The sequence below is a fragment of the Pseudochaenichthys georgianus genome, chromosome 15, assembly GCF_902827115.2.
Source record: "Pseudochaenichthys georgianus chromosome 15, fPseGeo1.2, whole genome shotgun sequence".
In the NCBI taxonomy this organism is placed as follows: Eukaryota; Metazoa; Chordata; class Actinopteri; order Perciformes; family Channichthyidae; genus Pseudochaenichthys; species Pseudochaenichthys georgianus.
Window position 1 is genome coordinate 26,417,134 of NC_047517.1, and position 26,562 is coordinate 26,443,695.

The 26,562-nt window shown below is 39.8% G+C and overlaps 1 protein-coding gene across 6 annotated transcripts in view; it reads left to right on the top strand.

The window, feature by feature from the left end:
• LOC117459588 (calcium-activated potassium channel subunit alpha-1a) overlaps positions 1-25,997 on the top strand; it is a 136,243-nt gene extending 110,246 nt beyond the window's left edge. For 5 of the 6 annotated variants that reach the window (XM_034100502.1, XM_034100503.1, XM_034100504.1 and 2 more), the window contains 10 exons: positions 3,522-3,648; positions 4,806-5,030; positions 5,618-5,810; positions 9,640-9,753; positions 12,890-13,020; positions 14,869-15,063; positions 16,564-16,682; positions 17,425-17,649; positions 18,826-18,854; positions 21,248-25,997. In XM_034100502.1, coding sequence (XP_033956393.1) covers positions 3,522-3,648; positions 4,806-5,030; positions 5,618-5,810; positions 9,640-9,753; positions 12,890-13,020; positions 14,869-15,063; positions 16,564-16,682; positions 17,425-17,649; positions 18,826-18,854; positions 21,248-21,399 — 1,510 coding nt within the window. In that variant the 3' untranslated portion in view covers positions 21,400-25,997. The remainder of the gene's footprint in view (positions 1-3,521; positions 3,649-4,805; positions 5,031-5,617; positions 5,811-9,639; positions 9,754-12,889; positions 13,021-14,868; positions 15,064-16,563; positions 16,683-17,424; positions 17,650-18,825; positions 18,855-21,247) is intronic. The other variant, XM_034100509.2, reaches the window with a different exon arrangement.
• The last annotated feature ends 565 nt before the right edge of the window (positions 25,998-26,562 follow it).

A 26,562-nucleotide genomic window follows, 5' to 3' on the forward strand; every position in this document is an offset into this window, starting at 1 on the left:
CTGGCACTAATGACACCAGCAACCAATCAGAGGGACCTGCATGCTTACTTTGCCCTCCGGCTACTCCTCTATTGTGGGAACCCCTGTGAGTACTGTTTCTGGTACTTAAGGCCATATGTGCGATGTATCATCACAATCAAATATGAATTCAAATATTACCTTCCTTTTATCCTGTCCTGTGGAATTAAATTGCTGTTAATTGATTTTGAAAGATAAAAGGGGTAGGTTTTTGTGCTCCCCCGGCTGCGAGGCGGGGTTAGCAACACGGCAGCGTGGATAATACAGGGAGGCCGAGCTGTGCGCATTGGGAAGGCAGGATGAAGGCATGGTGGAGAAGATCTAAGAGGACAGGAACACTCATAGCTACGCTGCCCTACTCTTAATTAGGGAAAGTGTTTGGGTTGTCATCTCTACGAATTGACTGTAATTTAAAGAGAAAGCTGCGTGTTTTTTGTCAGTGTAAGCTACATTAGAAACTCCTGTATCTGAATTGTGTGGGTACAAAATAAATCCCAATGGATTTTACATCTTGAAAAACTACAAAAAACCAACATATTTTAATATCTGCTAATACAAATATCACTTAAAATAGACTTCATTTTTATCTATTAACTCTTCAAATCCGTTTTGCTTTTGGTTATTATTTTACTGTGGTGTATTTTCCTTTTAGTTTAGTAGAGTTATTTGTATGTTGGTCCTGCTTGCTTCCCTTAGGCAGAGTTATCCGTGTGCGTTGGCATGCCTATATGATGTCGTCCAGTATTTTGTCGGCCTCCCCCTCAGTTCTCCACAAAACAAGCACTTAATAAGTCTTCACACTTGCCAAATCATTAGCCCAACACAGAGTCATACCCTTCAGTCTAGTTTGCAACAGAGAATCCTTTTAGTTGCCCTTGCTCAGAGGGAGAATGCTTTTTTTGTACAACTGCTAGACATTGGCACATTTCCAGCTAACTGCTTGTTTAAAAGGCTGTTTAGTTTGCCTAACTTAAAGCACAAAACCCTTTCTTCTCTTCCTTTTTTTGTTTAGGAGATGGTCCCTGTTTGCCATGTAATATATGCATCTTTGCTTTGATCTCGCAGTGATAATAAGTCTTGCGAGTTATTTACTCAGTTTTGAAAACGCTTCAAAGCGGTGTCAAAGTTTTCTCAGCTTTAGGGGTGCTTCAGTATTCTGCTGGCTCTTGGGTACTGGGATGACAGGTCCTCTGTTATAGGTGTAGATTTTTTTCCTTGTCTTAGCCCTCAGCAAAACATCAAATTACCCATCACAGTCCTCAGCCCCCCTTCACAGCTGCCCCCGTCAACGTATAACACCATATATATTAAACAGTTGCGTTTTACAAGGTGAATTTTATGCACAATGAAAAGTGATTGTTTGAGGTAGCCTTAGGGATACTTTATTCTACAAGCAAGGAGGGGGAAAACACAGCAGAGAGCTTGCGAGAGAGTGAGCATACGTATCAAGTATGGTTTTTACAGGACTTGCAGCCTGAAGGCCTTTGTAAATAAATAATGATCAACAGATTGGCTGTGGGCTTTTGAAAAGCATGCCTTTGTCAGTTTGCATGATGGGGGAAATTTTCAAAGCAAGAGGCTGCCTTCGTAGTCTGGCAGAGAGGGATTGGGGGAGCACGCCCATCCCCAGTTTGTGACTGCAGAGTGATACACTGGAATAACTCAACTCTGTTTGAAATATATAGTGAGGGAGGGAGGGAGGTAGAAAGAAAGGAAGAGGGTGAGAAACTGAAGGGAGACATGCTGTGTAAGGGAAATATTTGTCCTATATAAAAGTGCATCAGATAAAATATTGTTTCTCACCAAGGAAATATGTTTATTTTGCAATCCTAACTTTGAATTTATACAATGTTGAAGTGTAGAGAATGTTTTATGGGGCGTAAACTTCCCGGTGGGGAAAGAAAAATGTATTTAGAAATGAATATTTGTATAGGGTAATGACACTTTTGCGTCCTAGCTGGCTTATCCTCAACATGCCTTAATTGTCAAGTTGCCAATGTCACGTGTCACCGTGCTAACAAGCTGCGGTGACACCATGGCATTAACACCATTCTCACAAACCTTTTTGACGGGTCAGGCATCCAATCGCAGAGGATGTCACAGTATTATCTGCAGCTGATATCCCTTGGGCGTGGCACTGTGGCACACACGTCATGTCTGCTCTCGCCGAGTCTTGTGCTAGGTTCATCCCGAGGCAGGGAGAAGGCAGAGGGAGAAGGAGGTGTGTGGAGCCCGTGACAGCCTGCCAGTCACACCGCTGACAGTTCTGTGAAAGATAGCTGTCTTGGCAGAGAGAGCTGGAGCGGCAGCCCGCCTGCATGCGCCAGTCAGCCCCTGTGTGGAGGCGAGCAGAGCTGAGCAGATTGAAGTGACGGGGGCTCTGTGGAGTTGATTGGCGCAACACTGGATGAAAGATTCAGGCTGAGTGTAAAAACACTAAATGCTGTCAGTGTTATTATCACCTGCACTAACTGATAGAGGGGAGAGAGGTGGAGAGAGAAGGTGGCTAATTGACAGCTTTTTTTTTTACTCTTACTTTTACTGCATTGGTATGCAACCCAAATGCTGGCTGAAGGAATAGGCAACATCAAAGCGTTGTCAGTGAATGACAGTGTTGATAGAGGAAAGAGAGAATACACTGAGAGAGATGTATGTCAAACTCTTGAGATATTCTCTCCCACATTACTGAAATGTCTGTCTCTCTGCACTTCCCTGTTTTTGCTGTTTTAACCTATTTTGGTTGAATTGTAAATAAATGACATTTGCATTGCTGTAAAACACGCATTTATTCCGGAACAACGCTACATTTCTTCAGTTTATCCTGACTCAGTGTTTTGGATGAAATGTTATGCATTGCCTGAAAGACTGTGAGAACCCATCTTGTAGGATAAATGCAAGAACAAGAGAGGCGGTCTAACGGGCCTGACAGGAGCCCTTTCATGGTCAGTGTTGCACCGGATAAAACTCAGCAGCCCAGTGCTGTGGATTAGCCTGTTTGGTTGTGACATGCTGCTGAAACATTAATGGCCATCAGTTGGGAAAGCAAAATGTGATTGGGCAAATTCCCAAAATTCCTAAAATATTTAAAGTGTGAGTCTGTTGGAGCTTTTACTATTTGCACCGCGTGGAGTCAGGAGCTGGGAGAGAGGGTAAAAGCTGGTAATCGGCCTTGTGTTGTCATGCCATTCAGTCAGTAGCACTCAAGTCTTGCTGTTCTCTGCACCGCTGCAAGCACCAGGGTCTTTGAGTTTTTCTGATGACTTGACAACAAGGACAAGAAGGAATGAATGAATTACATGATAGTTATGGGACATACAGTATGTAGTGCAGTAGAAAGTCCAACACTCTGAGAATGTGATGGACTGTTGATACGTTGTATGAATAGACTGTGAACATCTCAAGACACCCTGGTGGTCTTTTGCCTTTTTCATGTTACAGCTGCCTTCTCCACAAGGTCAATTCACAAAATGGTCTAACATAAATAAATCGTACTGTTTTCTCAGTCGACACGACCCCCTTCTTATTCCTGGAAATGAACAAATCGAGAGCATGGACATGAACGTGAAGAGGTATGACTCGACAGGGATGTTTCACTGGTGCCCGTCAAAGGAGATCGAAAAAGTCATCCTGGTGAGTGAGGCAAAAACCTTGTAACTGCATAACCCCGACAATATTATAGAATATGCGGTAAAAAAAGTTAAAGTAAGTATGCTCAGGAGCCAACGTTTACCCTCGATATTGTAGCAAAACAATCGCATACTAATGTATATTGACATTTTTCTCACCGCCTCTCTGTTGTTTCAAGGTGAGTTTATTGTTTTTTATATATCCACCAAGGATCTGTGAACAGCATTTCAATACTCCATGCATGGGTTTGCTCGGATGTTTCAACAAGGCAGTTTGTAAGCATTTATGTTAGTGCACAATTTGTTTGGACGAGGTAAACACTGTTCAAATGAAATCAAAACCTTAAAAGCTATATATTTTACATTAGGGCATATTTGTTGATTTAATTACAGTAGTTAAAGGGGGGGTAAAGGATCAGTTGGGTCATCCATTTTCTTTTTAAACCAATAAATAATGCAGAACAAAATGTTTAATGCATAACAAAATGTGTAATGCATCAGATCACTAACTGACAGTATGGGAACACTTAAAATAGTGGTCCCTTGTTTTTTCTATATGTCTCCAGTGAACAAAGATACAGTTTTAGTTTCAAATACACTGGGATCATAGTAGCGTTTAGTTTACTCAGCGTACACTCAAATCAAATGCACATCAAGCCGCTGCGACAGGCGACAGATCTTGAAAGCAGGGCATCACATTGTTCTTTTCGTCATACAATAGAGAAGCTTTGTTTATTTATACCTCGCTGATTTATGACAGGGTCCTACTCATACATACTGTTCGTGCCTAAAATCTTACAAACTGCATTTTTCTGCCCTTTGAAAAAACACCACATGTTGTGTTTTTGATGTGTAAACTTCCTATATCTTATTCAATAAACTGCTTATAAACAGAATAGTGGTTAACCAAACTTTGTTTATGTGTTAATAGTAAGGCTTGTTGATAGAATGTTTTTTATTGTGGATACATAATTCAGCTAAATACTTGGTTAACAAACTATTTTATATTGGTTTATAACAGTTTATAACAGACTTTTAAACATAGTTAAAACTAGAATGTGTTTCTCTGTAATTCTGTGTTTGTCTCTGTGTGTGCACTCCTCCTCCTCATCCTCCTCTCTCTCTGCTCTTCTCTCCCTATGCCTCCCCTGTTCCCTGCAGACCCGGAGTGAAGCCTCCATGACAGTACTGAGCGGCCATGTGGTGGTCTGTATATTTGGGGATGTCACGTCCGCTTTGGTGGGGCTGCGAAACTTGGTGATGCCTTTAAGAGCCAGTAACTTCCATTACCACGAACTAAAGCCAATAGTTTTTGTGGGCTCGCTGGAATACCTGCGAAGAGAGTGGGAGACTTTACACAACTTCCCTAAGGTCTCCATCTTACCTGTGAGTATACCGTACTGCCACGGAAGATACATTTAAACCAGAATTTCTGTTCAACTAACAACGCACTGACATTTTCAGTTGCATGCACATTGAACAGGGATTGTCAGTTTGATTTGATCACACATTACTCAACTGAATGATCACTCAATGAGAGCGTAGTAAGCCCCCATCATCCAGAGCAGTGACACATCCTCCACATCCAAAATGAAGTTTATGTGTGTTGCAGTGCCCATCACAGATGGCGTGGCTTGCTGCCTGAGAGCTTGTTAGGCCTGGCTTGACTGATGATCAGAGGAGAATCCCAAACACAGCCCTCAGCACAGGCTAGCCTTTAGATTAGTCCGTGTCTCTGATTCTCCAATACCCAGTTAGATCAGTGGAATGTCATCGCCTCAAAACAAGAATACTTGTTAACTAATTTCCCAAAGCTCCACTCCGCTCACTCCTTAAATTTGTTTTTCTCTCCCCTCTGTCTGGCTCTCTCTCTCTCTCTCTCTCTCTCTCTCTCTCTCTCTCTCTCTCTCTCTCTCTCTCTCTCTCTCTCTCTCTCTCTCTCTCTCTTTCTCTCTGTTCTCCTCACCCTGAAGGGTACGCCATTAAGTCGGGCAGATTTAAGGGCTGTCAACATCAACCTCTGCGACATGTGCGTAATACTGTCAGCCAATCAGAACAATATCGAAGATGCCTCACTGCAGGATAAGGAATGCATCTTGGCATCGCTCAACATCAAATCTATGCAGTTTGATGACAGCATTGGGGTCTTACAGGCTAATTCCCAAGGTAAGGAGCGTCCTATTACACTACATCTGCACTACAGCCCAAAGGGGACAGGTTATGGCAGGGGGGAAAGGCAGTTGTCAAAGATGGGGGGGAAAGGAGAGGAACACATTGGGAGGGGATGAGAAGGCCACACTGGGGGAATAGATGTAGTTTGTCAAGCACAGTCTGCCATGTGCCGCTCATTGAAATACTGTTCAAGTTTGTGGTAAGTGGCAGCTACTGTATGAACTGACTTTACTGTACTCCTGAAGAAGTGCGCACGCTAAACATTTTGCCGATTGCCTCATCACGTTGAAGAGCGTTTACTACACATCGTTTTCGGATGATTTCAGTCTTGTTCCTGGTAATAACATGCTGTTAAAACTCCTTGATAATACTTTTTTTAATGATGTAATCAACATGACTGTGTCATTTGATGTTGTTCCCCCTGATCTGGTGTCTGGCAGATCGTCTGGAACAGATTGTTGATGTTTGCAGACAAACACACGAACCTGGCATCCCATCAGGCCTCATCATCATTAAGCAGCTAGTACAAATCACCAGGCAGGCCAATTCAGCTGCTCCTCATTAGTCACAACAAAACAGCGTTACAAGCTTGCGCACATAGTCGAGTTTCAAATTGTGTGCACGTGTTTCTGCGCACGTATCACACACACATAGATGCCAACAAAATCGTTACCTACAAACAGGTAATCCTCAGTTTATGATTAGCCCGAAAGGCATGACATCCCTTGAGCTCGATGCTATTTAGTGCCACGGCAGAGAGTGTTGTAAATACAAATCAAAGTTGAAGGTCCAAGAGGCCATTATTTTTTAGTGCCGAGCACTTCCACATGTTTTAGGAGAATGCCAATGCTGTTATTTCTCCAGCCTTGAGTGAGTGATGTGCTGTCGATAGCAGTGCCACAGAGGAACAATAATCAGGGGTAAATCTTAGAGCATGCCGCTCAGGGGAGCAGTATTCACCGAGAGCCACCCTCAATATGGAAGCACACTAGCCTATCCTCTCCCAGGGTCGATGGATGGAGCCTATTGTCATCAATAATTGGGTCTTACATCAACCACCCATTTCAGTGATAAATACTTCACTTTAGAAAACACATACACACACACACCACAGTGAAATGCAATCATGCATACACAAGGACGCATATATCCAGACACCAGTATTGTATCATAGGTATTGCTTTGGGGATTCCTTCCTTCTAGCGATGCTCCCATGCAGACACTGTCTGTGGAATTTAAAACAAGAAGGTGCAAATGAATAAGTAAACATGCACTTTCCTGGGGGAGAGCTTCTCACGGCTGCTGTAGCATGTAGTCAACCGCAAAGCATAGCTGTGCCCGGGGGGCTACAGGGGTAAGGGGCTATGTAACCCAGATCTCACTTGTCTATTGTATATTTTAGCGGAAAAGACAAGGTTACAGCCTCACAGTAGCAACATCCTGCCAGTAGAGGAGACATAGTGTGTGATCCGGCTACTGTTCAAACCCTGGCTTCTAAATTGTAATTTCTCAATCAGATAAGTATATTTTATAAAGTACAGGATGACTAAAACAGCCAATTACTGTAGAAAATAAGTATAATGTATATTGATCAATTGTAACTCTTTTTGCCTTCAGGTTTAGTTGCATAAAGAGATATATTTAAATTAATTCTGATTTAGAGGACATGATTAGGCAAATAGACACATTTGCAGTACTCTGACTCCATCTGAGGAAGACATACAGCTCTCTGATTGGAGCTCACCAGTTCACATCACAACTTCTGAGCTGTTTGTAAGCTAACAGTTTTTGAAAGCAGCTCAGCAGCAGGCCTCGTGTATTGCTGTTCTCACCAACAGTCAATTTGCACACTGTGCAAAACAGAAGCTGTTCTCCTACCATTCCGTGCTGTCTGCATGTTCACTATGATACCATAAGAGCAGTGTTTAAGAGGCCGTATCCCAAAAACTTGCTGTCACTCTCCAGTGGAGTAAACATCAGCCTTTATGGACATCGACAACATGATTTTTCGCACTGTCTTAGCTTGTGTTCCCTGGTTGACTCAAAGTGTCAAACCTCTGCTTTTTCCAAGTTCAATAATTGGTATAACAAGAGCTATGATTATCTATGCTTCAGTGCAGTGTGTACTTCCTACTGTGTACTAAACTATTTGGTGTTGTTTCTGTTGCAAAGGGCGGGAAGATCTCTTTTGTAATGTAAGCAGCTCATTGAGCTTCTTGACAGGAAGGGCACACACACACACACACACACACACACACACACACACACACACACACACACACACACACACACACACACACACACACACACACACACACACACACACACACACACACACACACACACACACACACACACACACACACACACACACACACACACACACACACACACACACACACACACACACACACACACACACACACACACACACACACACACACACACACACACACACACACACACACACACACACTCAGATGCATAGCGAATTTGCAATCCTTTTAAAACTTTGTGACCTGAATATATGCCCTGCATTATCTTTCCTTGGTGGTGGCACTATAAACTGGCATTTTGCTGTAGTCAGCACTAAATGATGGATGTCAAAACACAGTTGATGCATTATGCATATAGCATTACAGATTTAAGGTGTTTACTTGTCACTTTGAGGAAATGCAAAAATGTGAAGTCATGTGAATTCATAGTCCTGTCACTTGCACTTGTATTTCATGGTCCCTGCCACACCATTTCCGATAAAAGGTTTTCAGGATCCACTTCACCAATTTTATTGTAACAAAATGAACAACATCTAACATTTATGTTTCCCCGTTGATGGAAGGATGTGAATGCTAAATGTGTCTTAGCTGACCCCTAAAAGCACAGTATCCGTATTGAAACTTTTAGGCAGGTGCCTTGTTTACTTAGCCTTCCCATCCTTCCTTTTTTCTGTCATTTCGCACAATTGAATGACACAGAAAACACACATCAACAACCTTATGCTGACTGAGCTGACATGCACTATGGATAATGGTACTGATACAGAGTTCCAGGTCACATCCTTTTGTTTACGATACTTCTTCAGTAAAACACTTATCAGACTGGTTTTTGCTTGGATTGTTCTTTTTTTAAATCTAAAAAGAATGCAACAGACCATGCTGCCTGCTGACCAGAATATTACATGTTTTCAAGTGTTTCATCTATTATTCTGCCATAAACTGCATCATTTCACTTCAGATGTTCCAAAGGCTATCAACAAACAACAAGAGAGCTCTATCAAGCTAGCTCATGAGACTTGCTTGATTTCCCCCAGTTGTTCTATTGAGAAATATCCATTTTGATGAACTGACATCTTTGTAATTCAGTTACTAAATGTAATCCAAAGAAGGACATGAGGCAGTAGCTACATCCAATTTTATAAAGAGAGCAAAAACAGCTTAACTCACCATAAAGCAACTAACTTTGCACATCAGTAGCTGCCATCCCAGATTTGGACTCAATTGGATTTATATATAATAAATTGTAAATGTATTGCTTATTGATTTTGACATACATATTAATAGTACGATGAGAAACAGATTCATTAAATCCTATCAATCTAAGTTGATTGTTTTTTTTAGAAATTACCTTTTGGTGGGTAGGTTGTATTTCCTTTCCACATTCTCTGAAGGCATAGTGAAAGGTATCGTGTGGGTTTCAGTGGCAATGTAGTCATTCCATGTTGGTATATAAGAAGATTTAAGAAGTTATTACAAACCTTGTATCTCTCTTACTGCCAGCCCCTTATATATTTGCTAAATTCTATAAATCTATGTGTATTTTTCAGGTTTCACGCCTCCTGGAATGGACCGGTCATCTCCAGACAGCAGTCCAGTACATGGCTTTGTCCGTCAGGCTTCCGTCACCACCGGAGCCAACATCCCCATCATCACAGAACTAGGTAAAGCCGTTCATAAACACACATCTCAAATGCAAACATTGCATGCCATGCCCAATAAGCTCAGATCAACTCCCAATTCACTGGCAGACACATACAGCTGATTATACAAGACTCGTCACACTGCTTCCAAACGTTCCAACTCATTCAAGGTCCAATGGGCTTGAGGAATGTGTGCTGTGGAATTTGTTCACTCTCATGGTGCTGGTTCACTCTCATGGTGCTGGTAGCTTTTCCCAAATGAAGTTCATGTTCACAAGTGAATCATTTGATCTGGCTAGCTTTTTGTCAAGTGGTGATCATGTTAGCTGCAAGGCCTGTATGATATCTCTCCTCTGAGGACACTGTGGACAGCTGTAACTTGAGGACATCACACAGGCATTTTAAGGATTATAGTTACATCTCCTGCCATTTGTCCACTAATGCACAAGAGATGGTAAAAGGGAAAGAGAGTGAAAAGGTGGAGGGTAAAAAAAAAACTGCCTTGGTTGCAAAATGGGTCCATTTATTAATAACAATGGCAGTGGCTGTATTCCCACTGGTGGTGGGGACTCATGAAACTTTCAGATCTCTGAGGGGCCTTCGAAAGCACCAGAGACTGGCTACTCTGTCTCCCCTGACCCAATTAGGGAGCAATGGAGCATGAGGCCAGCTAAGAAAAGGCCAGAAAGAGAAAGGAGCTACCTAATGTTACTTGTAACCGGGCTAGCCATTACCTGCAGAGAGGCGCTTGCCATTAGACTGCTGACCGCATACGTACTTATCAGAAGTAGATGCTATCCATGTAGAAGACATCCTGGGCTTGAAAGCTTCAGTATTGTGTGCAAAGGAGGGAGCAGTTGCATGTCTTTTTGGAACGGTACTGTAATTACATTGTCATATGTTCAGTCTACAGCGCCAGGAGCAGATTAAAGTGTAGTTGGAACATAAACACACGAGTTGCATGATCTATTTTGTGTGCGTGGCATATAGTAGGTGTGTTTATGGATAAGACCCTCTTTATCCCTTTCACTGTCTTGCCGTGAAATAATGTATTGTTGTTGTAGTGGTATAGCGGCCTGACAGCTCTGGCTTTGTATCCACTGCACTCTAATCCAGGGTGCTTTACTTTTAGATACCGGACAACCTTGAATGTCTCGGAGTAAATCCCAGGGTTGACACGAGTAGTCTGAGACGGCAAAAGGCATTTATTGCAGCCTTTGAAACTGTTTCAGTAACGACACCATGTCTTCCCTGCGCTGTCTCATCACCATTAGCTAAACCTGGCAAACTACTGCCATTGGTTTCACTCAGTCAGGGGAAAAAAAGTGGAACCAACATACAAATGATAACAGAGCTGGGTAAGCCGGGCCTTTGTCCTCTGCTGACGTTCGTTCTCTCGCTTCGCCGCTCTGCTCCTCATCAGCTTGTCTTGATTTATCTGGCTGCAGTCAAGGCCCTCGCTGCTCCCATGGCTTCATTTTGAACACATTTCTATTCTCCGTTCTGGTTGAAATTGACTGTCTTGTTTTGGCCTCCTTTTAAAAAAAAAAAAAAAAAAAAATGTTCTTCCTCCAGTTGCTTTTGCAGCGCCGAGCTAGGCTTTTGATCATGCTCAGTCTGTCCTTGTGGCTGTTTTCATAGCAACAACCCCCCTGCCCCTCACCCCCCTTCTTCCTCCACAAACACTCACACACACACACACATTGTCAATCCTTTGGCCCCAGCCCGTTTGCGTCAGCCTCTTGTCTCTTTGACTGACTTTTCTGTTCCATAGCGCACAGGAAGCCTGAGCAGAAATCTGATTCAAAAACAACAAACTCAAGATCAAACCATCTTTTAGGCTGTTTATTTATTTTTAAAATGTATTTTCCAGTTTCTTTTTTCCCTCCCAGACCATATCTCTAAAGCTCAAATAACAGAGGAGTCAAACAAAACTTGTGTGATGCTTTTTTTTCAAGTTCATACACCCTGCCCACTGCTGACAGAGACACAATATAAGAAAAAAGGCTCACACTGGGAAAGACTTTGTGTTTTTTAGTGCACCAATTATGCCATACAGTATATACAGTATGCCATACTTGAGAGACAAAACATATCTTTGTTATTTTGGTTTGGGTTTATTTTCATTTGAAATGTTCCTTTAGTCCATGTAGCAGATCCTAGCTATTATTAGTCATGAGATAGGAAGTGTGTTTTGTTACCAGACTTTAATTTGAATTTCAGGGCAAAGGTAAATATTTGAGATGATTTTTTTGTCTCAAGGTGATGATGTGAAAAACACATTTATCAAGGAAAACTTTGAAAAGCATGAATTTACAAGTGCATGATTTTCTCAAGTGACATATTAGCCATTGTTGAAGTCTCGCTTTTTTATATATACTGGATACAACGAGAAATAGTTGACGTTTTTCTGAGAAAAGATAATCCTTTATGTTAGGGCTACTCAACCCACCGACTGGACATTGTGTCTTGACTGAGAATTGGTGTGTTTACAATATATCAAGACACAGTGGCTACTAATGTACTAATGCAGGATAAATGTATGAATTATTCAGAATTACGGACTTCGACAATGGTTATCACTGTGTATGCGAACAAAATACTTCTCTTTTATGTGTGGTTTGTCTTAATGTATAAAATGCACCCTGCATGTGATATACAATATATTTAATATTCAATATTTGGAAGTATTCCACAAAAAATCCAAACAAATGTATAGTTCATGAACATAAACAAAACTATTACAAAATTACAAATTATAGATAACATATTTAGTTAATTTTTAAGCAGACTATTAGACAAAAAATAAGATATTATAAATAAAATATAGTTTAATTTTAAACTGATTATCGGTAAATCAGTTCAATCTGTACATTTTTTAAAGAGAAATGTAAGTTGTAATCTTTTAATAAAGAAATATGTGCACAGGTGTGTTAGCAAAATATAATGTGCATCTGTTGTTACATTATATTGCCAGCCTTGATCAATACCAATATACCTGAGACGGTTTTGTTACATTACTTATATACTACAATATATCCAAATATGTTCAAATGTAACTCTCAATAAACCCTCAGGTGTGTTAGTGTCTGGGTGTGTGTTTGGCTAATGCCTCTTCAAAGCGCCCGTCTCTAACGCTCCCCCTCCCGTCTCTCAGTGAACGACTCTAACGTTCAGTTCCTGGACCAAGACGATGATGACGATCCAGACACGGAGCTGTACCTCACTCAGCCCTTTGCCTGCGGCACTGCCTTCGCTGTCAGTGTACTCGACTCCCTGATGAGCGCGGTGAGTTCTCAAACACACTTTACACTCATGTGGAGTGCTTTTCAAGACCATTGTTTTTAAATTACAAATTGTGTGTTTGGATGCTCTTACTGAGTCTTCACAATAATAGAAGGGAGAGAGAGGTTTCATGCAAAGTACGTAGCTGCGTCTACCGGGTAACAATTGCATGTTGTTGCACTTGTAGAAACTTTAGGATGCGGAAAAAAGATGAGCAGAACTGAGAATGTAGTGAATTCCTCGGTTTTCTTTTGCCTTTTTTGATGGTTATACTGCTATTTTTCTGTTATTTCACATTCAATTAGAAACCTGTTTTCAAATACTCAAGTTTATTGTTAGAAAAATAAAACTATTATTGCGAGACATATCAGTAGTTAACATTAAAGGAAAGCTAATCCGTCTGTGAGATTGAATGCTTACCCAGTAGAGAAAAAGGAGGATAGTGGATGCACTATGTTGGCATTTTAAGTAGGCAGAAGTTGGTAAATGAAATGTATACTCCAGTACATTCATCGCCCATGCCTGCCAGCTCCATTGACATTAACATTATGAATTCAACTTTCAAGAGCCTTAATAGATCCTTTAACAAAGAAAGTGTTGAAGGTTAGTGTAATGGTGATGACACAAGCTTGGAAGTAACAAGCCAGAGGAACACTTTCTCATCTTGACAATGTCATTGCTACACTGGAGATATGATAAAGGGGGAGCTTGGGAGATCAAAAAAATCCTCCTCTACACCTCATTTTTCCACTCCCCTCTTTCATGCCCAACTGTGGTTTTCCCCTCGGTGCTGTGATGGCTTAATTCCAGCAGCTTTCTCTGTGAGTGAGGGGTTAGAGGGACGTTCAGAGCGGAGCTGAGCGGGGAGTAGAGCAGGCGTCAGCTGTAGTCTGGCACTGGTCAGAGGTGAAGCCAGCTAATGGACAGTGCTCATCCATCATGAGGCTCTGCAGGCCTGTCAGGGGCCCGGGGAGAGGAGCTGCCACTCTGGCCCCGCTGCGGAGTGACATCGGCTGTCTTCACATGCCGAAAAGCAGTTCCTGATCGGCTTGAAGGACAAGAGAACCTGACACCCGCAGAGAGCAGTCAAATCGCTGTTTCAGAAGCAGACACCATACAGCGTGTAGATCAGGGATGCTAGAGGAAAGAATAGTAACTGTTTTATTTAACGGAATGATCCTACAATACTGTGATTATCAAAATATCATGTCTCTCTCTATCATGTGATAGATTTATGGACATTCTACCTTAATCTTATAAAATAAATGTTACAATGAATAACTTAAGGGGTGTTGTTTAAAATAATACCTCACTAAGCTCGGATATTCATGCATCAGACATTGAGATGTTTTAAAAAATCTGATCCAATAAAACCGTCTCAAGATTGCTGCCTCATCCACCCTGAAAAAAACCATTTATAGAATTCAGCAGCAACATGTCTTGCTTTGATTTAGTCGAACGGTCTGGTGTTAAAATAATTGCTTCTTAGAAATGTGCTCTAATTAAAACAGTACAGAGAGGTCTTACTATTTTCAAAAGTAACAGAAATGCTGATCCTTCAAATGCAATGTAAAAAAAAAATGTAATTTTAGTCTGTTGTATCTTGTGGGTGGGAAGGGGTCTCGAAGACATATTTCCAAAACCCTGAGCAGATAAAACCAGAGCTATTTGCAAAGCCTCCTACCAATAGAGGTAAATGCAAATATATATATATATCTTTTTTTGTTAAAACAAGACATTAGAAGCCCTCTATAGTCTTTCTATAGTCTTTTCCTCCCCTCACAGTCATCACTATGTGAAAAGACGAGGGTCTGAGGTCTGCTCACTGATATCCCTCTCTCTTCTCCCCAGACATACTTCAATGATAACATCCTCACACTGATTCGGACGCTGGTCACAGGGGGGGCCACACCAGAGCTGGAGGCCCTGTTGGCTGAGGAGAACGCTCTCAGAGGAGGATACAGCACACCGCAGACACTGGCCAACAGAGACAGGTGTCGCGTCGCCCAGCTAGCCCTCTACGACGGGCCTTTTGCAGACTTGGGGGTAAGTGGATGTTTAAGCGAAGATGACACGTTTTGGCAGTACCCAGCAGCACACATCGGGCCGCCTCCGCTCGTCACGTCTCTTAATCCAATGTGAAGAACAGTGATCACGGAAAGCAGGCCTTAGTGGGTGGAGAAGGAAGATGGCTTTAGAGAAAACAATAACACCATCAAAGAAATTCCAAATTCGATTGGTTCCAACTTCGTATTTTCAGGGTTTTGTTATTTGTACTCACAACTTGCAATGCTGTATTTATTTAATTTTGTAGTCAGTTTATTGAACATATGAGAAACAAAAACATACAACAATAATATATATATATATATTCTCCTTTTTCCCTTTTTTTTTTCTCACTCAAATTAATAATTATAACAAAGTACAAAAACAAAAAACCCAATAATAATTCTCAGATAGTCTCTGTCATGTTCAACAGGGGCAAGAAGAAGCTTAAAAAAAACTTTTCTGGTCCTACCCCCTCTAGCATATATATTTCTTAGAAATAAAATATTAGGTCATCGTCATCAGCGACATGTTTGTCTTGTTACTGTAATTTGTTTGCTTTTTGTTTTTAACAAAACAATCAGAAAAAATTACTTTTACAATTACAAGAAATAACAACAAATGGGATTTTACAGGTCCTGTTCATAACCATTAATGATTTGACTCCTAAATAATACTTTCAGTTAGATAGACTTGTACAATATTTCAGTGCATCATTACAGTTATTCCACCTTTTGATGAGATGCAATGAAGTTTGGCATTTGTTCGTACGGGTGGTTTTTTGAAAATGCAGTTTCCTCTCAACATGTGCATGCTTTCTCTCCGTGTGAAAAATCCTTGGATATTATGAGGTAATTGTTGATTTGCGGCTTTGAACATAATTTGAATAGTTTTATAGTCAACCAGGTCTTGTAGTTTTAGTGTTTTTAGTTTGATGAACAATTTATTTGTAGGTTCTCTGTACGTAGTTTTATGTATAACTCGTATGGCTCTTTTTTGCAGGATGAAGATAGGATGTGTATTTGTTGTATATGTGTTCCCCCAAACAATACGTCATGTATGGAAGTATGAAGGAGCAGTACAGCATAAACAAAGAAGCTTGATTAATTAGGTATTTGGCTTTATTCAGAATTGCTATTGATTTGGATATTTTAGCTTTGATATAGCTTATAGGTGGTTTCCAACTTAATGTATTGTCTATAATTACTCCAAGGAATTTTATTTCCGATACTCTTTCTAATTGGACGCCATTTATAGTGAGTTTCTTCTCTGTATTTGCTTCTTGGGTGAATAATAGCATAATTTGTATTGAATTAGCAAATAACCTTGCATATTGTTGCAGTCTACATTGCCAACAGTTTGCATTTGCTCACAAGATTCCCTCAGCAATGCAGAACATTGCATTTTCCCTACAACTTGACAGAGAATTACATGAACTGCCACCAATGCAGTTCCTCACACAGACCTCACTGATGGTGTCTTTGTTCTGTTGTTCATCAGGATGGCGGCTGCTATGGGGACTTATTCTGCAAAGCGCTGAAGACGTACAACATGCTGTGCTTTGGAATCTACAGATTAAGAGACGCTCACATCAATGGACCGAGCCCGTGCACAAAGCGGTACAACCACTGTCTTTCATCTGTGTCAACATGTTCTTTTAACGTTTTTGTCTTAGATATTCAATAATAAAATACAAACTTAAAAAAGAGACTAATGATAATACTTTGACATTGACCTGGACATGTATTGAATATATATTACCCAATGATAATCATATACTATAATATAAACATTTAGATAACTGCAAGTCAAGTACAAATTGCTCAAAACGTATCAGTCTGGTCCTTAATTGTTAAACAAAAATAAATAACGTACTGTTTAACAAACATAGATGTCTCCATTCAAACCCATTATTCAAATGATATATGGCATTGCCTCATGATTATTATAATATTATTATGTTGTATTTTAATGCATACATCTATGAAATGTAATTAAAATGTTGTTCCTTATTGACAAAACATGTATTACATATAATGAATATTGCAGTACTTTTTCTCTTTATTGTATACAATGAATTGCTTTATCATTTCCACATGCATATACAGTGTTTTTAGTTATAAACGAAATTCTAAAAAGTCTCTGAACGTCCTTAAGTAAATACTGTGCAATACTGAGCTCCTTAGTTTTGATCCATTTGTTCTCATACATCTATTCATATTTCTCCTTTGAATGTGTTAGTGATTAAGCGTACTCGATATTCAGTATACCTTTCTGTCTTTGATGTATCCTTCTCTGTTTAAAGCCTCCCCTCAAGTATTATACACATTTAATCTTCCCTATCATTTGTTTTCTGGGCAGATATGTGATCACGAATCCACCGTATGAGTTTGAGCTGGTGCCCTCAGACCTGATCTTCTGCCTGATGCAGTTCGACCACAACGCAGGCCAGTCCCGAACAAACTTGTCCCACTCTTCCCACTCCTCCCATTCCTCCAGCAAAAAGAGCTCCTCCGTCCACTCCATCCCGGCCTCCAACCGGCAGAACCGCAGCAGTAAGACCAGGGAGCCCCGCGACAAACAGAAGTACGTACACTAAAGTGGCCTGTAGAGTATTAGCCTGCATGTTAAGTGTTTTATACCTGACCTGGTGTGTGTGCGTGTGTGTGTGTGTGTGTGTGTGTGTGTGTGTGTGTGTGTGTGTGTGTGTGTGTGTGTGTGTGTGTGTGTGTGTGTGTGTGTTTGTGTGCAGACTGTGGTGACACATGCACTGATAAATACTGTGTCGTGTGTGTTTGTTTGTGAGATTTGTGCTCTGCGTCGATGCTCAGTGTTTGTACGTTTCCTTCATAATCATCTGCATGTGGTATTCACTCTCGCATCACAGCAATCATAACATGACATGAACAAAATGGTAAACCCGCTTTGTGGAAAGTTCATTTATCATAGTCAAAGACTGTAGAGTCTTTTCTTACTAATTAAGTCTGTGGCATTGTAAACAGTAAAACCACTTGTTTAGATGGCACAGCCTTTGTGGTTGGAAACAAGCTTTCAGTTAAGGCCTCAACCACAGACAGATATATTGACATCACACGACACACATTCGGTTTGTTGTTCAGTCTACCTGTTGTACAGTATCTGTCGTAATATTTAGTGTTTGTTTCTCACTCTTTTTAATGTGTAGTGATTTATTAATTGTTGTGCGTTGCATATTTGTGCCTATTTAACAAACGTGATCAGTACGCCTTGATCATGGATGTAATGTTTTGTGATTTACCTACTGTAGTTACTATAAAGCACATTTGGCTTACATTACTTATAAAACCATTCCTCATTAGCAGTGTTGATATTTTGTTGGTGCTTTTGTCCTGCTTTATTGCATGTCCATGTTGGTAGCCTTCTTTCCTGTTCTGTTTATTATAAAATAATAGGATAGTTTGAAATATGATTACCTACATGTTATATACTTCTTATTCTCCCCTCAAAAATATAAACTTTGAATTGTATTTATGGGGGAATGAAGTATTTTGGAATTGTGACATTATTTAAAAGCATGCAGTTTTGTTATGCACGTACTCAGGAATCTTTCAATAGTAGATAATTATTCCTCAATACATCTTAAAATAAAGATGTATGATCTAGCCTAAATACTATAGTAGAAATAATATGTAAGCCTTAGTTAGACTGGTAGTCATTTGTCAGTTGTGTATTGACTGTAAATACTACTTACTTACAGTAGATTACTTGCCTCTTTTTCTGAAGTGCAACAAGGATGAATAGAATGGGCCAAGGTATGCAAGTTAACGATTCTGCATGACTTAGCAACCTTTACCTGGGGTCCTGGTCATAACTATTTCCTCTGTGGATGTTGTTATGACGAGGCGAGTTTGTTTTATTTATTATGTTCTTCAGATGTTAAGTAAACCATGCCTCAGTTTAAGTTTTGCTTTCATCTGGAAAGCAAAATGTCTGCTGCTGCTCTTGCCTCCTCCCTGCCATGATCAGGACCATCTCCACATTGCATGAGGTTAAGACCAAACCCCCCTTTTCTTTATGCCTTTACCTCAGTCATTCACTTGATGATATGAGTTATTTTCTCCTCCACACAAATCCTTTTTTTCCCTCTTTCTTTTCATCATTTCTCATGCCTCTTTATGATTTATTTCAACTTGAGATGGTTTGCATTGTGTGAGAGGTCTGTGTGTTTTCACATCTTCCCTCCTATTGAATGCTATTAGATGACTGTAGCATACCTTGAAATGTCATATGTGTTCTCTATTTGAGTAAAGTAGGTGATAATTTGACCAGCATCAGAATAAATGCACCACTTGTTGCCTGACTGAACATACTCAGATCATAGCTCACATGTAGGTCAGACTGATTCAAATCCCCCTGATGCAGCCAATTGCTGACTACTACTTTTTCACAGAACTTTATGAAAGTGTGTCCAGCCCTGTGCCATCAGTCACACCAAGAAAGTGGGAGGTGTGACCAATCTAAAGTTTAAATTGAAGGGGGATATGAGTCTATAAGTTCCCTCCCACCCTGTTCACCTGATGTGATGGTTTAAGTTCACCGTATCAGCAGCAGACTCTGGAGAGAGATGGCAGACATCTTGCTTAACCTCGGGCACACTTCTTCACATCAAATGCCTGTGCTGTACCACATGGCCCCCCAGCCTAAAGCTTGCTAACACACACACACACACACACACACACACACACACACACACACACACACACACACACACACACACACACACACACACACACACACACACACACACACACACACACACACACACACACACACACACACACACACACACACACACACACACACACACGTACATTCTCACACACATGGTCTGCTCCACATAGCAAAGTTAACATTTGAACTTCACCCAACAGAAGTGACATCTTGAATGGCATTACAGATACCTGTGAAGAGGTTACAAACTTCTGACACCTGGCATACACGTTCCCTTTGCTCAAAAATAGTGTTTTCATAGCCTACTTAAACATGACATGAAAATTACATATTCAAATATTCCAAAGCTCTTCCATACCATATTTAACTTTAAGCATGAGTGTACACATTTAAGATATAGTATCATGTGTAAGGCAGCTAAAAGGGCCAGCTCCAAAACATATTTTTTGTGTATAACACTATGTGTGATAAGTAGCTATTCAAATATTAGATTTCTGCCTCCACCTCAACAATATTGAATATTGATTGTGGGGCTCAAAGTATGGGAAATTACTCGTAAAATATCTACTATAACATTACTTCCCAGCAACATGGTCTCTCTTCAAATTAAGTCAAATAAAATCCAGTGATTGCACACATTTTAAAAACAAGACAAAAACTAAAAGGTTATTCGCAGACTTTAAAGATGGTAGCTGTAGTTAGCTAGCGACATACTCGTTTCAGAACTCAACAGAAACTCAAGCCCTTCAGATAATTCTCCTCCAGTCTTTTTCCTTTGTCTGTATACATGCGCCAAATGGAGTCAGAAAGCCTCAAGATAAGCTTGTTTTCTTTAAATGATGGGGATTTTGAAACGCACATTTTGTGCATCCCAATGCAAACTCACGTCTATTTCTGCCCTGCTCTCGCATCTTTGCATTGACTTAATAGTCAAATGTAATGTCACTTTACACCTCGAAGAGAAACTAGTTTGGATAATCCATTGAACCAGCTTAAGAGCTAAAGAGTAGAAAGCAGTTCCATTGAAAACGGGAGACACTGTTGCTATGAGCAACACAATCTAAATTAAATTCTCCTACATTGTATTGAGATGGCATCAGAAATCTCAAAACCTGTACACAATTGAGTGTCTGCTTAGCTAGAATGGAAGAGGAAGTGAGTTTGTTGTTATGTGGGAGACATGACCCAATAATAATAATGAAGATCTAAAAATATTCCCATATGATGAAGTTATTTAAAATTGAATACTTCAGAAATTAATCTATCAATCAATTTAAACATCTGTATTTGATTACACAATCCCACCATAAATGTCAAAATGGCTCAGTGACTAAACCTGGACCTCACAGTTTGATGCTAATCACAAAGAATGCAAATGTACCACTTAAACTGAGGCAGTATGGTTTTTAAGTCATCCAAAGTTCCTTACTTTTCAAACTAACTCTGTCTTCTCTTCTTCCTCCCTCACCTCCAGAAAAGAAATGGTTTACAGATGAACCAGAAAATGCATACCCACGGAACATTCAGATCAAGCCCATGAGCACTCACATGGCCAACCAAGTCAACCAATACAAATCCACTAGTAGTCTGATTCCACCGATCAGAGAAGTTGAAGATGAATGCTGAACACAAGGTTTTCTTGCTGACCCACCAGACATCTGTACGCTCTTTCAAAGGAGATAGAAGATCACCCATGGAGGATTGATGGTGATGATGGTGATGATGATGATGATGATGATGATGATGATGATGATGATGATGATGATGATGATGGTGACAGGGATGTTGAAGACTGACACATTTCTCTTCACTCATTGTTAAAATCAGGGGTTGGACAGAAACCCAAACTGGAAAGGGACCTCCTATGTGTATACCTTTTAATGTTACTTCCATGATCTTGGACTTTGTTTTATTTATTAATGTATCCATAGTGATGTACATAATGAAAATCAAATAAGGATTGTACAGCCCCTTCCCCTAGCACTTTTTGGAATTATTTTAAGAGTTGACAAAAAAAAGAGAGTACTTCCTGTAATTCTTTGCAATAGTTCACCTCTTCGTGTGACCAGACTCCATTGCTAAGGTGACTGGTTCTTGGAGGATGAGGGTTGCGGCGATAAACTGATCATATCATCTCCCAAAGATCCGCCCATGATGCATTACGTCTCACCAGCTGGGTTCACCGACTTCATGTCTCCTGTCTGCTTCTGTTCTATTTGCACTAAAACTGAACAAGTTTCTTTTGTCGGAACAACTGGAACCACCAGATTCCCCCTCAATAAATTGTCGCTGAGGAGATGACGGAAGGAAAGAAGAGGGAGGAGGGCTGCTTGGCTTTGAAGGCATACTAATCTTCTTAGGTTGTTATACATCATGTCATTGCTTAAGGTTTGCTACTTCACCGTTGACTTGTCATGTTAAGTGGGAGCATTCCAGTCCTGCAGAAGAAAATCGTCTTGCAAAACAGTAGTCTGAAAACTCAAAAAACGGTGCGGTGTTGGTGTGTGCCGACTAAGGAGAACCCTGTACCTAAATGTCTTCTGCTGATATGTCCGATCATGAAGCCTGTGACTCTGTTTTAAGCTCCTATCGCATGATATGTGCCTGAGCCCCCTCTATAACGGATACAGTGCAGTTGATCAACCTGAAAGCATGGGAAGGATTTGAAACAACCGACCCTTAGCTTCATGCGTTCAGGAGCATTTACATTATATGCACGCTGTGTGTGTGTGTGTGTGTGTGTGTGTGTGTGTGCGCGTGTGTGTGTGTGTGTGTGTGTGTGTGTGTGTCTGCATCACAGCCACTCGTCGTGATCATCTGTTCCATCGCTTTGTATGTGTTGGTGCACCTTTTAGAGGAGCAGCATGTGGGGTCTTTGCTCTAAAATGAAAGTCATGGTAGAAAAACAAACAGTAGAGGAGTCAGATGGGTTTGGATCTAAAACTAAAATGATATTGTTGCATCAAAAACAAACCAAATTCCACAACTATCCTTGAGCTAATGCGGACAGCAGCTGCGTGCCCACCGTTAACGCTTTGCCGTGAAAACTGCGGCAGAATTTGGGATCACAAAGAAGAGTGGTGTATTTTCTGAATGTTATGTCTGTTACAAAAAGTCAATGTCTGAGGAAGGAAATGCCACATATCGCATACAGTGGGCATCAATGGGTCCTCCTTTGATCAATGCTGCCTGGCACAGGGTTGGCACAGAGGCAGTAAAGAGCTTGGATGTTCTCTGTAGCCAATCCAGATGTCACACGCCTCAAAACTCTCAGGAGTTACGCTGCTATGTCCGTTCCTCTAACACGGGGAAATGCTCAAAAATAGTTGGGGTGAAATGCAACAATACCACAGACTGCCAATAAGGATACTGACGAGGAACCAGTGTTCTTTATGCTAGCCTGTGACAACACGAGCGTGTATTTTGCACTTGTTTAGGCCATACAGATCCAAACCCAGATGTGATAGAGATGGAGGCTTGAGCCTGGTACTCCTGATACATAAATGTCATGCAAATATGTAGGTGGACTTATACATTTAAACATAATTATTTTGTATCCATAAACATAATCGATTTATACTTATTTTTCTATAGAATAACCATGTAAGAGTACTATGGGAGAGAAAAAAAGACTCAAATAATATCTTTATTACAATTACATATCAAAGAATATTGTGTTTGACTATATCACCATTTTTTCACATCATACTAAAACAAAATGTTTATTTTTTCGTCCTGCCCCTCGGTAACAAACTGCATCACTCTGGAGCCAATAAAGCTTAGACTAGCTTGCATTGTGAAACCACCATCTTCAGCCTGGCAGCTCAGCTCTGTTGAGTCCTTGCAGACATAGATTAAGTCTCATCTGGAACCTCTTTTAGTCGCAACAGATGAGTCGTATCTACAAAAGAATGTGTCTGATACTAGGCATCCCTTGCTGCGAACACGCAGAAAGAAAGAAAGGTGAACAGTAATGATGTGTTGGGGGTAAATGTTGTAGTTAGCTGAAGAGCAGATCACAGTGGTAATAATAACAAGAAGATAATAGAGTCGCTCCCTCTGTGCGCAGGCCAGAACTGAATGACCTTCATTGTTTGACCTAAATTAGGTCCCTCGTGATGAGGAAGAGTGTGTACACTAAAGCACAGTGTGCCGGTGTTTTCCACAAAATATCATTTTAAATATGACAGTGAGAAGCTGTCTGTTTAATGCGGTGATTCTCCTCTAGATGCTGTAAAGTTGAAGTAAATCTAAAAGAACATTTGGAAAAAGAACATAATATATGTTTGTGTAAATTGAATTCACCCATTATATAAACCACATTTATTTTTTAACCAAAATGATCTGAGCTTAAATATCAGTCTTTTGGGTGTGGTGCAACTATACTGAAGCCTCATACACATCGTCCTAAAGTGAACTTTTGAACTGTGATTACATCGTTGTCACACTTTGTAGCATATAGATTTCTTTTCAAAAAATATGTGAGTCAAATGTATGTTTAATTGGGTTCTTAATGGCATAATTGCTAGCCTGAACAGTAAGGAACTATTAACATTTGATAATGGCAATGACTTATACATAGAATCGACAAACTGATTGTTATGTTAACAAAAAAAGACAAATGTGTATTTTGAAAATGAAAGATCCTGGATTTTTCTGGGAAAGTACTCTAGTAGGAAACATAGAAATTTGATCCGATTAATCAGCCATCACTAAGACGTACGGTAGCACCAATTCAGCAGAGGTTTTAAAAGAGAGAGCATCCTTAATTTTCCTGTTTTTATTACTTTGCATTCTTACAGGGTTTACATTCCATTTTTTCAGCATGCCATCTGTCACAACTGCTTCTTTTTTGTTTACAGAGTATTTTATGAGTTACTTAAACATAGCATTGTTCAGAAATAAAACGGTACATGCTGCAAACTGGCATTAACAAGAAACTCACAAAGTAATGCACCATTTGTTTCATAACACTTGATTACTGTGCTTTTTCTACCTGAACCATCATCGTGCGACTCATTCAGACTGGCATTATTCATAACACTGGACTGAGATGTCTCTCCTTCCTAAACCTTGTCATATGTCTCTATTAGATATTTTAGGTTTTTGCATTGTATACCTCTAAAGTTTTTTAGAGTGTTTTTTGAAGTGCCATGAAGAGTTTAGTTTAGCAAGCATCCTTCAGTCATTCAGGGACAAAAGCTCACTCTGAGGGAGCTGAGTCCAAGTGTTTTCCAGTGTGAGAACGGTCTCTTATACTGGCATGGAGAACATCCAAGCCATCAATGCCTCCGTGCCAGTATAGTGCCAGGCAGCGCAAAAGGTCAAGAGGAGGACCCATATAAAGTCCCACTATAGCGAAAAGTGGCATTCAGGAAGCCTGAGAGGCAGCTGGGGCCCACAGATAGCAGCCCCAGTTGTCAAACCACACACATTGTCTCTACTGTGTGCTGGGTTATCAGGTTGTGTTATGTAGTGTAGTTAGATATGGATGACTGAAAGATGCACATAGGGGCACATGCCTGTAACATCACGTGTTGTGTCCACTGAACAAATCAAAGACTATGATGCGTCATACGTTACTGTTACAGTATGTTGCATTATTTTTGTTAATCTATTTTTTGCTGTAAAGGATGGATATAATAACTTATTTGCTGGGAATTGTACTAGATATAATAGAACATATACTACTTATTGGGATGGGACGTGGGTCTCAAGTCTTAACAATACATTAAAATTGCATTCAGCAATTTTTTTGTTGTTTTTTTAAAGAAAGGTTGCAATTTTTGTTTATTTTTTTGGTTGCCTATCAGTTCAGGAAAATAATTCAGGACAATGCTTTTGCGTAAATACACAGATCATCATCGCAGCAAATAGGAGTTTGACATAGCAGTCTAATTAGTTTGGATGTGTTCTGAATATGACGGATAAAAAGATTATTTGATGGTGCTGAGTTGATCTACCTGACTCTGTCAAATATCATCTGCTGATAAATATACTGTCTTGTACAAAAAGTTTGTACATAGATTGTACATGGTTTCTTTTTGTATTTTCTCAAATTAAAATGGATGTATTTGTGTTCTAAACCTGGAAACTCTCCTGTTTGTTTTATTTCAATCACAAAGAAATGTTTTTCTTCTGTTATTGTGCTCCCTCAGTAACGTTCCAATCATCAGAGTAAGAAAATCTATAATACATGTATTTAGGATAAAAATGTAGGTCATTTTACTTCATATTTAAAAAAAAAAAAGGAATAGTATTGTATACCATAACTTTTTATTAATAATCTCATCATAATGTATTTGTCCATAGAAAAGTCATATGAAATGTCATACACTAGTAATAATAGTCATATTATTGTCCATCTTAAAAATTCCATGAAAAGGTCATAGTATATAGTATATAAAAAAACTTAATGAAAAAATGTCATTGTATAGTTTGTAAAAAGGAAATGAAAGAAAAAAGTAATATGATATTTTGTTGTGAAAAAGTCATGAATAAAGTCATAGTATAGAAATTAATAAAAATACTTAATGAAATGTATGTCTTCAAAAAAAATGTAATAAAGTTTAGGATGTCAAAGTTTTATGAAAAAGTTCATAGTATAGTATGTCCAAAAAGCTCAGAGTATGTCAAAAATATCTTTATAAAGAATGTCTAGTATATTATGTTTAAAAAAAAATGTAATTAAAAACTATTATATGTGATACGCTTTATAATGATTAAGATACAGGCACAACAAGTCATCCCATTTATAAATGTATCTTCATCCCGATGTTTATGACATCA